We start from the raw sequence: 13173 nt of genomic DNA on the forward strand, positions 1-13173 counted from the left end.
CAGAGGCCATAGGAGAAGCTGCCTCCACACCCCGTGTCTTGATAGTAAAGTGCTTAGCATAATCAGTCAGCAGAGAGAAGCATGGAGCTACCTAAGATGTCAGGACTCACCCAGTTTTCTTCCACTTAATCCAACAAAAATCTCTTGGCTGCTGTTCCAGGCATTGTCAGGTATTAGCAAAACGGCAGTGACAATCCCCATCTGCCATCTCACTTTGTAGTCTCATAGCGTCCTGGAGGCAAAGACAGACTTGTAAATAACTGCCCAAACAAGACAGGTGAGCGCCTTAAGAAGGGCAGGTGGGCTCAGCCACAGGTTGGAGTACTGACTGCAGTGGCGTCCTCATTTTGGGCCCGGACTGTGACTCAGGCACTACACCTGGGTGTGACATTTGTTAGAGAGCTGCAGAGGAGTCTCCAGGCACAGTGGAAAATGTGGGCAGTCTGGCCTCCAAAGATTTTAGATAATGTTCAGGCCCATTCGTAGCTCTGAGATCCTGAGAAATGAACACTTTGAACGAGCCTTTCTTTCTTTCCATTTTCCCGTGTGTGTGTGTGTGTGTGTGTGTGTGTGTGTGTGTGTGTGTGTGTGTGTGTGTTCAGTTGGAAGCTCTGCTTCGGCCCCCCATTCCAAACCCTGCCCCTCTTAGAAAGCCCTCCAAGTGGCCACTCCTCCCCCGGAGCTGCTCAAGACCTCACCTCCAGGGTATTTAAGCCCCGGTCCCTAGACCTGCCATGGGATTTCTCCCCCTCCCTCCCCCATCTCACTTCTAGGGGGCTGGAGAGTCACCCGAGAGTGCTCGGCTCATTAAACCTGGACTTTTCATTTGGCTTGATCTGGCTTATTGTGTCGGGGGAGAAACCCACTCCCGGGGATTCAAAACTACCTATCATGCATGTTTGCACGTGTACAGGCACACGTGTGTATGCGTGCACCTGTGTGTGCATGCATTTAAAGGACAGAGGTTGATATGAGGAATCTACTTTATTCACTGAGGCAGAGTCTCTCAGTCAAACCCAAAGCTCACTGACATGGTTAGTCACTAACCAGCGTGCTCTGGGGCCCCCTGGCTATGCTCTTGGAGGCTGGAGTTACAGGCAGGCCACCAGACCCACCAAACATTTATGTGGGTTTCTAGGGATCCAAACTCTGGTCCTCAGGCTTGGACCACAAACACTTGAACACTGAGGCGTCTCTTTGGTCCCCCTTTCTGTCCATCTCTGTTCTTTAGTTCCTTTCTTTCACAGTATTGGAGACCCGGCCAACACAAAGCGGGTGCTTACCACTGAGCTACATCTCTAGTCTGTTTTTCACGTTTTATTTTGAGAGAGGTCTCCCTGCATTGTCCAGGCCGACTTGGAACTTCTGACCTCCCTGCCTCAGCCTCCTGAGTAGCTGAGATTACAGGTCTGCGACACCAGGCTGGCTCCCAATGTTTTTCCTTCATCTGTCTGTAAAGTGAGCTAATACCCATCTCTAAGGGATTTTGTGAGGGGTCTGGCCAAAGGCTGTGCTTCTGAGAAAAACTGTAGGGATCCAGGATGCTAAGGGAAGTTGGGGTGCAGTGCCAGAGGCAGTCCCCAAACAGCCAGCAGAGATGTGCCATTAGCTCCTTGTGGGAAGGCAAAGGGGCACACTCAGGGGGTCTTAAGAGCAGCCACATGCCACCTCACAAGCCCTGATGGGAACTTAGGGGCATATAGCAGCAGTGTTTCTGGGAGAGCCAGAGTGGCTAGAACTCAGGTAATTAACAGCTCTAATGATCTCTGGGGAACAAATTAAACCATGAAAATCTTCCCCCCAGGACAAGGCTGGCAGGGCTTGCCTTCCCTTTTACATTTCAGAATTCAAAATGTTATTACCACCCATTTGGGATAGGTAATCATTAAATAATGCCTAACTATAGGTGGCCTGGAAGGAAGGAAAATTTCACTTAATCACCAAATTGGCTGTTGTTTTTTAAAAAAAGAAAGAAAGAAAGAAAGAAAGAAAGAAAGAAAGAAAGAAAGAAAGAAAGAAAAAGAAAAGGAAAATCCTTTTTACCTTTGCATTACTGCACTTCAGGGGAGGGGGAGGGAAGGCGTTTCAAGGCAAAAATAAAAAATCTTCTCCACAAAAACTTGTTAAACTGTTTTGAAAGCCAGGTGTGGTGGCACATGACTGTACTCTCAGTGCTTGGGAGGCAGCAGTGGGAGGGTCAGGAGTTTGAGCTAGCCTGGGCTGCATTGGTAAAACAACAACAATATTTTATAAATTTATCATGAATTCCCTCAGAAACTGAAGTTGGGGACTTACTGGATTTTAAATATGTTTCTTTGGTATAAGGTCTAAGACAAAAGACTTTTTTTTTAAATATAAGGGGGGCTGGGGAGATAGGTCAGTGGCTGAAAACACTTGCTGCTTTCTCAGAGGACCCCCATTCTTCAGGTGACTCACAACTGCCTGTCGTTCCAGCTCCAGGGGATCTGATGCCCTCTTCTGGCCACTGAGGGTACCTGCACATTCATGATGCACATACATACACAGAGAGAAATAAAAAATGAAAAAATAAACCTCCTTTTAGAAAGAAGAATTTGGAGCTTTTCCTATTTTAGGCACTCTGGGTTGACTTCCTACTATAAGAAATGAGCTATGTTTTTTTAAAATGGCTTTTTTATGTAAAAACAAGTAGCGATTCTGCTTTTAGGGTTAAAGTGCTTTTATATAAGGTTAAAATATATTCACCCCACTCTTCTGTATCACTCACTGTATGACTAACTTTTTTAAAAAATTGGTAAAAACCTGGCTAGGCCGATAGCTCAGTGATTTAGAGTACAACTGTTCTTGCCGAGGCTTGAGTACCAGTGTCCAGATCATGTAGGTCACCACTGCCTGTGGCTCCAGCTGTAGGGGAATCTAATCCTTCTGGCCTCCATATAGGCACATGCACATATCCACACGCATACACATAAATAAAAAAATCTTACAAATGAAAAGGGTTAGAGAGATGGTTCATGAGCTTGATTCCTGCTGCCTCGCAGAAGTGGAGCCTATAGTGCATACCCTCTGCATCTATTTGGACTTACTGTGACATGAGTGTCCAGCCAAGTGTCTACCAGCAAATACACAGCTAAGGAAATATGATATGGCCATGCAGTGGAGCATTTCTCAACATAAAAGGGAAAGGCATTTTGTTATATACCACAGTGTTGTTGGATTTTGAAAACATCACTTGCTTCCGTGAGGGCTCAGGAATAGGCAAGCTCCTGGAGAGAGGGACAAGGTTGGGGATTGTGTAGTGGGGTGGCTACATAACTGTAAATGTAGGTCACGCCACAGAAGGGTTTGTATATAAGTGGTTAAAATGATAAACATCATGTTATGTGTGGTTTGCCGCAATCACACACACACACACACACACACACACACACACACACACACACACACTGGCTTTTGGTCTTGGATCTTGTAAGCTTACCGTTGAGTGGGCATCGATTTGGAGAGCCGTGTCCTCCCATTTTGGCCTCTTCTCCCCTCCCTGCGCCCCTCACAAGCTGTGTATTATTGTAATGAGCAGAGCTTCATGTGCTTTTAGTAACCGCAGTGATGAAGATGACCTCCCTCCAGACCTGGCTGAGGCAGTGGGAGCCACCACAGCCACAACCACAAACACCACGATGTCTGCCACTCAAGTCTCAGTGCCGCTGGCGTCCCCCAAAGTCCAGAAAGTCAGCTCGCCTCAGAAGTCAGAAGTCAAGAGCCCACTGTCCCCAGGGGCCAAGGTATGGGAAAGAGCCTGAGGCATAATACACACTTAGTAAATGGCACTCGGCTTGAGCACTTAAATTTTGCATAATCAGTTGCTTGCATGCATGCATTAAAAAACAGTAAAACCAGACTGGTAATTTAACTCAGTTGGTAGAGTTAAAGCTACGTTATTTGATCCCTAGCACAGGTAGGCCAGGCACAGGGGCACACACCCATAATCCTAACTCAGGGGGTGAAGGTGGGATCAGAAGTTTCAGGTCATACTCCACTATATAGTGAGTTCAAGGCTAATGTGAGACCTGTCTTTAAAAAAGCAAAGCCAGTTTAAAATGATGAGATTAAGTTTGGTTCCAAGGCAAAAGAGTTGATAATTAAAAATAAAAGGAGCAGCTGGGTAGTGATGGTGAATGCCTTTTAATCCCAGCACTAGGGAGGCAGAGGCAGGTGGGTCTCTGTGAGTTCGAGGCCAGCCTGGTCTATAAGCGAGTTACAGGACAGCCAGAGCTGTTACACAAAGGAACCCTGTCTTAAAAACACAATCCAACAAATTAATTAACTGATTTTTTTTTTTTTTTTGGGACAGGGTTTCTCTGTGTAGCTCTGGTGCCTGTCCTGAAACTCACTCTGTAGACCAGGCTGGCCTCGAACTCACAGCGATCCACCTGCTTCTGCCTCCCAAGTGCTGGGATTAAAGGTGTGTGCCACCACCGCCCGGCCCTAATTAATTAATTTTTAAAAGGAACAAAGTATATGACAAGCATTTATGAGAGACATTTTATGATGTAAAACTAAGTATATGACAAGCATTTATGAGAGACATTTTACAATGTAAAAGTAAAGAGCATGCACTGTATTTTAGGGAATGTTTAGGAGATTCTTGGGGGTAATGTTGTTTTATATCACTCTGTGGCCCTGGGTGCCTTTAAAGCCAGGTATGGAGGCATACGTCTTTAGTCTCAGCACTTAGAAAGCAGAAGCAGGTGGGTGTCTATGAGTTCAAGGCCAGCCTGGTCTCCTGAGTGAGTTCCAGGACAGCCATCCAGGGCTACATAGTGAGACCCTGTCCTGCAAACAGACAGACAAACAACAAACAAGTAAAATTCCCTCTTCAGGGCTGGTAAGAGAGCGCAGGAGTTAAAGGTGTTTGACTCCAAGTCTGGTGATCTGAATTGGGTCCCCAAGACCTACACGGTGTAAGGAAAGAGCTGACTCCCCAAAGTTGTCCCCTGACCTCCACACCCACACTGTGGCATATGTCCACGTGCATGTATGCACACATACAACAAATAAGTGTAACTTCAAAAGATAAAAAGTGTTTTAAACCATCTTAAAATATCATAAAAGTAAAGGGAAGAGTAGTGCCCCCCTAGCCCCACTCTATAATGGACAATTTGGAGAAATAGAAAAACATAGATGTGTTCCCATCCCATGCTTTATATTTGGATAAGGTGTGTTAATTGTTTGAAAATGAGAAATACCACTCAGTTTGAAATCAGGAAGTTGCAAACGTGAATGCTGGTGACAGAGGCCTTTTGTGAAATACTTTCTTGCTTTTCTCTGGCTGTCTCTATCACCGGTTACTCTTCGGCAGTTGGGTTCAAATACAATTGACCCTGTTACTGTCCCTGCTGAGCCAAAGATGGCTGTGGTTCATGCAACTTCCTGAGGAAAGATATATATAGGGAGCAGGTACCCTGACAACAAGATGGAAGCTCCAGTGGGTTCTAGCTCCCCCATTCACATGCCAGTAACAGCTCCCCGAAGGGCAATCTTTTTCAAAGCCCATATTCCTTGAGCCTTAGCTTCCCCCACTCTTGAAAATGAGAAGCTCGGCACCAAAGCTCAGATCGGCACGGAGACCTCGCTGGGCCTCGTGATAGCCACTGGATCCCTGAGGCTTATGCAGCTTTCCAGGGTCACGATTCTTGGCAAGATCTAAACAGCGGTGTTCCAGGCCCGTATACTGTATGATGAGGTCCGTCTTTCCCAAGGTCTTTTCTTCATGTGTCTAAAATAGACACAAGAGTGTGACTGTGTTGAGTAGTGCAGACTGGGGCTCTCTGGGGCACTAGAGAATGAATCCTGGCATCTTTTTTGAATTTCGTTTTGCTTGAGGTAGAGTTTTGCTACATAGCTGGCTGGTCTGGTGCTTACTTACTCTGTGACTCAGGATGGCCTTGAACCCATGGGAAGTTGTCTGCCCTAGCCTCCCAAGTGCCAGGATTATAGATGTGAACCACCATACTGGCTTCACTGCCTGTAACCGGGACCTTTCTTACAGTTTGTCAAGTGGGAGACAGGTTCCTTTCGTGTATACCACAGCTGGTTAAAAACCAGGCTGCAGCATTCCAGTGTATGGAATGGGGAGCAACCACATCCTCCCAAAAGCTCCAGGGCTCCCTCTGCTGGCCGTCTCTCTATTTTAGGAGCCTTATGTCAAATTGATGGGTTGTGAGTTGTGTTTTGTGCTTCCTCAAAGGGCATGGGATCTGCCTGTGCAGCTAGGACCCCAGAGCAGGACAAAGCATTTTCTTGAACACTCTTGAGAGGTTCCAGCGACCCTCCTCATGGTCCTCTCTATTATTCCCTGACTCTCCGTGAGGGATGGCTTCTTGTTCTATTTATATATTCTGCAGACTCTTTGAAGCGGTTCCCCTAAAACCAGTAAAATAAAAAAGTCTCAAAGCACTGAAGGAAACTGGTTTGTAGCTTTTAAAAGGCCAGATCCAACAGCTTACCCTATTTCTATCCATCCAGATTTCAGGGGAAAGTTGGGGTTCAGCCTGGCTATTTTGCACACTGCTGAGGGAGGGACATGTTGTGGGGAGAAGTTTGCACTCTGAGCAGCTCATTGTTAGGAAAGTGCAGCCTCTCCCCACCCCTTTTTGAGCCCCGTCATTTGCTCTGGGTATCACTAACCAGGGACATATCTGCTTGCCTTCGCAGAGTCCCTCTGACCATGGAGGCACCTTCACCTTGGGGCCAGGTGACCTGCTGATGGACTTCACAGAAGCCACTCCTCTGGTAAACTTATTTTTCTAAAAGCAGAAAAGCCACAGACCATAGATGCGTCTGGCAGTGGGAGGATGGAGAGGTGGGCACTGCTGTTGGAGGACTTCCATGTATTCTGGAAGCACTCGGGAAGGGTCAGACACCAGGGCCCCGTCAACTTTGGGGGCTCTTGATGGAGGGGTGCTCCTTCTCCTCAGGGTGGCTGTCGGGGTCCTGCCTGCGCCTGTCCGCTGCTCCTCGAGTGTAATGGAGCTCCTCCATGCTTGGGTCTCAGCTTCCTGGCTTCCCAGGCTGTGCCCTGCATGCCCACTCATCTCTTGCTATTGCTTTTGGCAATCCATCTGGTCTGAAACACTGGCTCAAGGCTCTTCTCTGGCTTTCCAGACCCGTTATGCCCCCTACCATCATCTCTCCTGTACACAGGTCTCCCGTTAGGGATAGTGGCCCTCGTGGGACTCCTGCAGCCGAGAAGCCTTTTTTATAGGACAGAACAGTAAAGGAGACAGGCAGGCAAGTTCTTATTCTAGTATCTGGCCACTCTCCACACACGCAATCATTTTGTGTTTTGTTTTTTTGAGACAAGGTCTCATGTAGCCCAGGCTGACTTTGTACTTGCTATGTAGACAGGGATGCCCTTGAACTTCAGATCCTCCTACCTCTAATTCCTGAGTTCTGGGATACCAGGTGTCTTAGAGTTTCTACTGCTGTGAAGAGACACCATGACCATGGCAACTCTTATAAAGGAAAACATTTAATTGGGGTGGCTTGCTTACAGTTCAGAGGTTCAGTCCATTATCATCATGGTGGGAAGCAAGGCAGCATGCCGGCAGGCATGGTACTGGAAAAGGAGCTGAGAGTCTTACATCTTGGCTCACAGGCAACAGGAAGTGATCTGAGACACTGGGTGTGGCTTGAGCATATATGAGACCTCAAAACCCGCCTCCCCAGTAGCACACTTCCTTGAACAAGACTACACCTACTCCAATGAAACTATACCTCCCAAAAGTGCCATTCCCTTTGGGGGCCATTTTCTTTCAAACCACTGCACCAGGTGTGCATCCCCATACCTGGTTTATGCAGTGCTGAGAAGTGAACCCAGGCTTTCCTGAACACTGTGCAAGCATCTGCCAGCTGAGCTGCATCCTCAGCTTTCTGCTCCCCCTTTAAGAATCTTGCCATTGGACAGTATCCTGTCTCCCTAAAGTGGGGATATCAGGATATCTTTGTCTCAGAAGAGAAAGAGGAGAAGGAGGGAGGGGGGAATACACACACACACACACACACACACACACACACACACACACAGAGAGAGAGAGAGAGAGAGAGAGAGAGAGAGAGAGCGCCACATTGAGACTAGAGTGCGACACAAATGTGTTATTAGATAATACAGGCAAACTTGGAAGTAACTTTTGGCTAGGCTCAGCCTGATATCTCAATAAAATTGAGTATAAATCGTGGTCCACTTTGGGCTGGACATAAATCACCATTTGGGCTGTGAGGTAAAATATGAATTAAGTCAGAACCTATTTCCTGAGAGCTTTGTTCTTAGTTATAGGATAGTTCCAGGTTAGAGGGCAGCTCAAGGGTGTCCAGGTTGATAAATGGCCAGGCACCATGTAAGAGCTGTGTAGAAGATGCTCGGGGAGAGGCCAGGAGGAAGAGTCATCAACTTGCAGAGAAAAGACTCTTCAGGAGGCTTTCAGGAGAGTCTGGGTAGACACAGTGCTTATCATTTCTATAGCCATCTTTTTTTGCCTAGCAAGTTGGACCAGTCTAAGAGCAGCTGAGAGCTGCCAGGGAAGACCCTGCTCGGGGGACCATCACAACTGAGCGTATGTCATGGTTACTCATGGTCTTCTTGTTAGATAAGTTGTCAAGACCAAAGTACCCTTTTCCCCTTCCCTTCCAACAGTTATCCCAGCTCGTGACCTTTCAGCATGACCTCATCAGCCTTTTGCACAGATGCAGAGACTGAGTCCCGGAATAGGCAAATCACACAGGACCACGTGGGATCTGGAACCTTGGTATCTGGCCCCTCCTCCTCTGCTCTGTGCATTGGCTTGGAAACAATCTGGCCTCCTCTTCGGGGAATTGGCCACTTTGAAAAGAAGTGATTTCCAGGATGAGGAAGAGAAGGGGGGCATGGAGGACAGTCAGAAAGCAACATGCCTTGGTCAGGAGCTGCCAGATACATGCCAGCTGAAGCCTCTTGTCCAGGAGGGCCTTGTGGGAGATGGAATCCCTGGCAGCCACCTGAGAACATCCAGTCCAGCTGGAGGGTAGCTAGCCAGAGAGATCTGGGAACTCTTAGGGTGCATCCTGAGAACCTATGAAGGAGAATGGAGGAGACAGCGAAGTTCTGAGGACCATGTGAAAGGAACTATGCATAGCAGGAATTAGGAGCCAGGGAAAGCTATTCCTCTAAGTTGGACTGATGGGCAAATTCCAAGCTGTTCAATTATGCTGCAGTAGACACCATATGCGTTGGTGTAAGCTGCTGTCCCCTGTCTGGGGCCACTGGATTTTACAGTATGAAGAGGAGTTTGTTTGAGAACTAAAATAGTCTCACCCAAGCATAGTAACACACATCTGTAATCAGTGTGAAACCCTGACTTAAAAAAGGGCCTTTGCTATTCTATATCAAAAGCCAGCATGAAGAAAGTATTAATTTACTAAAGTGCCTGGTGGATCTAAGAACTATGGTCAATTTATTGACCATAATTAAGAACTATGGTTAAAATACATCATGACTTCTTACAAGAGTAATAGGATTCCTCTCGAAAACTTGTGTTCGGTCATATAGATTTAATTACTTGTAGAATCAAAAGACCTTGGCTTGGATATTGCAGGCTGGGGTTAGGAAGGAAACAGCATATGGTAGGGACTCCTAGAGATGTGCCAAGTGACTGTCCCCCTTCAGGGATGGTCACCCATCCGCTTTGGGGATGCTTCTCTACATCTCTGGACAACTCTGACTCAGCTGTGAAACGGAGTCCAGGGTGCTGCACTGTATATGCAGCTGAGGTCCTTGGGTTGCACTGAGGCTGCCCCCCGAGAGGTTCAGAGTGACTGTGTTCTCAGGATGCCTTGAGGTCCAAGTGTGCATGCACAGGTTCTGCAGAGGATGTGTCTGGGAGCTTTCCTTGGCACCACAGACTCTGACCTTTCCTCGTTCCAAATGAGTCCTGTTTCCGTGAGTGGCAAAGAGTGAGAGGGAAGGAAGACGTGGCAGTCTGCTTCTTCCGTCGTCTAGTCCCTTTCATGTGTCCTGTAGAACAGCAGCATCTCTCTCACTTTGCCGGTGGACAGCTCAGGAAAGAGTGGACTCAGCACTTGGGACTGGGAAACCTGCTCCCAGGGACCACCGTATCAGTTTGTGTCCCTTTCGGTGTCCTAGACTTGAGGTTGGGGTGCAGCCGTGAAAGCGAAGCTCCATGCCTGGCTTGTGTCCAGCCTGTCAGTGCATGTGGAGCTTTGGGGCCACTTCATCCTGTTTCTTCCCCTACAGACATAGAAACCAAGGCTCAGACAGGGATGTGCACTTGTTCACACTCACACAGCAGGTTGGCATCAGGCCTAAGACTAGAACCCAAGCCTTATGGCAGGTGACTTGAGTCAGGATGTGTCTCTTTTGTTCCCCTAAGCAGTCCTTGAAGCTTGCCAGGTCCACTGGCCTCAACATTACCTCCAGAGCCTAGGCTTGGAGGAAGCTCCGGGATGCTCGAAGCCTCAACTCAAGTTGGGTCCTGCAGTTCCCTTTTGAGGCATGAGAACGGAGAAGGTTGTGTCTGCGGTCTAAGAGACTCAGCCTGGATGAGGTGTGGTTTATTGGCTGCCAGATCTGTACTCTTGGCCCCGGGCCACTCTCTGGATCTTCCCTTCAAAAGAAGAAGGTTGCACTTTACCAGACAAGAACGTTAAAATTCTCTGCTGACATCACACAGCAGGAGACCTCTCTCCTATAGTCACCTCCAGGCTCACAGCCTCTGTCCAGTTTCCTCTCTCCTCCTGATTGAGATGTCTTCAGTACCCTGTAATCCTCAGGCCAGCACTAGAAGGGAACTGGAGAGGGAAGAATAGGACCAGATGTTCTGGCATTCATTCAAGAATGTTCTACCACGATTCTATGAGAACTAATATCATGTTATGACTCTCCATCTTGGCCCAGTATCTGTGAGGTGGAGCATTTCAAAGTATCCAGGTCCAGAAAAAGAAGGAAAAGAAAGAAAGAAAGAAAGAAAGAAAGAAAGAAAGAAAGAAAGAAAGAAAGAAAGAAAGAAAGAAAGAAAAGAAAAAAATAAGAAGAGTCAAAAGGGGACCCGAGGCACACAGAGTCCTGCCTTGCATTGGGTCAGCCAGTCAGCCTCCCTCCTGCTGGTAACAGACATAAACAACTGTCCTCTCTGTTCTTGACTCCCCCCACCCTGTGGAGCTTGCCCCTCCCTGAGCTCTGTGTCTTCTAAACTACTCAGCCACAACGCTACAAAGAGAGCCAGTTCATCCTGGGACATGGCATGGTAGTAAAGTGTGTACATGACTGGGAGACATGGGTCTGGACTGAGGAAGGCCACATGGGACATGGGATCAGGTCCTGGTAGGGCGTCAGGACTGGGTTTCCAGTTGGGTCAACCACTTAGTATTTGTTTTGAACTCCATTCTTCCAGGTGGGTTGACACTAAATCTGAAGTCTAGGTGTCCTCTATTTCCCCATGGCTTCTTCGTTGTCCCCCAGGGTTCAGGAGGGGTGTAGAAAAGTCTGGTCAGTGCACTGTGTTATCATTCATAGATACATCTGGATACTCTCTGCATCTCTAGTGGGGCTTCTGGGGGGATCACTGTTTTCACTTCCTGGCCATCATTCTGTCCTGGGGGCATTCTGTCCTGGGGGCATTCTGTCCTGGGACCTACTGCCTCCTAGCTCTACCTGACCAGGGACTCTTCTTCCTTGCTCTTTAGTTCCTGTTCCTAGCTTAGGCCCTAAGAGAGGGGACTAGCTCACTGTGGCCTCATTACCTAGTATTCTAGCTTGTCTTCCCGTCTCTGTCGGAACGACTTTCTCTTCTCTACTCAGACTAGCAGTGTTCTTTCCTGAGCCTATGAAAAAGAATCCCCCCCCCCCTAAACAACAACATTATTATTTATTGATGCCAAGAATCGTTCTATTCTCCCAAAGGGTTATATTTTAAAACTCAAAAGCTAATTATCTATACAAAAAAAGTGGTGTAATAAATGCAGAAACGCCCCAAACAAGAAGGGAAGAGCCAGGAGAAAAAGCAAATTGGCATCCGAAGTATCCTGTTAGACATGTTGTTGATACTTTGTTTCCTGCTCATTGACTAAGAGTCAAGGTTGTGGATTTACTAGGAGATCAGGAACGTTCATTCATTTACATCTACTCAGGAACTATTTAGGAAGGTCAAAAGTATTGGAGCATTTACCATAAAAGTCCAGCACTGGACAAAGTCTTCAATTATTCCTAATCACCATCGGTCCAAATTCTGACTATTAGGTGATAGGATGTTTTTTGGTTATTTGTGACAGATTTTATTTCCTTCACTAAACATATGTTAAGTTCCTGTTGCTATCAGCAGGAGTAGGGGCCCAGGGGCTTATGTGTGGAGGTATACGTGGAGAGTCCCTGGTGTGGCTGGTTCTAAATGGAGCGTGGACACCCTGGGGTCTTGACACCAGCCAGGCTCCTACAAGCAACATCTTGTAATTTCTTAAGCAGGTAGGATCTCTCCTGAGGACCGAAGAGAACAGGAGGAGGATTTTAAGTAGGCTGGTAAACTTTAACTGCAGGCGACTAATTTGGATTCACTTAGCTCTGAAGAAAGGCCTTAGAAACAATCAACAAAGAAGGGGTGGAACCTGGGATTCCGACTTTGACTGAAACAGTCTCTGCATCTCCCAAATGTGAATGGGAAGCAGGTCTGTTGGAGAGGTTACGGCTGTGAAAGCCCCTGGCAGCTTCTCAGCTCTGCGGTTGTCAGAGGGCAGAATCGGAGGGATTTAGAGAAGGAAGGCGGCCTGTAATTTCCTTGATCATTCTTTTTAGTGAAAGCTGCCCAGAGGCTGTATTTTAATCCTCACTGTGGGATGCTGCCAAGTTTCCTGAGCTAAACGATGCATGTATTTGTTCTCTGGAGTGGTGGTCCCTCCCTGAAGCCCACACTAACCCTTCAGCAGTCCTATCTTCCTAACACTGAACATCTTCTGTTTGCCATCCTCATCCTCACCCAAACAAGCTTTGTTCCTTTGCTGGGCACATGGCACTCCTCAGAGACCTCCCCCATGGGGGGGTGGGGGAACTGGCATCTCAAAAGTGTGGCACTTTCTCCACAATGCTTGGTATGTCTTCCAGCGGAGCAGCAGGACGCCCCCCACTTCCAGTAAGGAGATGCCTAAACCTGG

At 47.5% G+C, this 13173-nt stretch overlaps 1 protein-coding gene across 5 annotated transcripts in view; it reads left to right on the forward strand.

Moving 5' to 3' along the window:
• Epb41l4b (erythrocyte membrane protein band 4.1 like 4B) overlaps positions 1–13173 on the forward strand; it is a 151496-nt gene that overhangs the window by 123046 nt on the left and 15277 nt on the right. For 3 of the 5 annotated variants that reach the window (XM_052717805.1, XM_052717809.1, XM_052717808.1), the window contains 2 exons: positions 3575–3761; positions 6694–6771. In XM_052717805.1, coding sequence (XP_052573765.1) covers positions 3575–3761; positions 6694–6771 — 265 coding nt within the window. The remainder of the gene's footprint in view (positions 1–3574; positions 3762–6693; positions 6772–13173) is intronic. The other 2 variants (XM_052717804.1, XM_052717807.1) reach the window with 1 other exon arrangement.

This window comes from Peromyscus californicus, unplaced genomic scaffold (assembly GCF_007827085.1).
Source record: "Peromyscus californicus insignis strain IS unplaced genomic scaffold, ASM782708v3 Scaffold_5__1_contigs__length_169319896, whole genome shotgun sequence".
In the NCBI taxonomy this organism is placed as follows: Eukaryota; Metazoa; Chordata; class Mammalia; order Rodentia; family Cricetidae; genus Peromyscus; species Peromyscus californicus.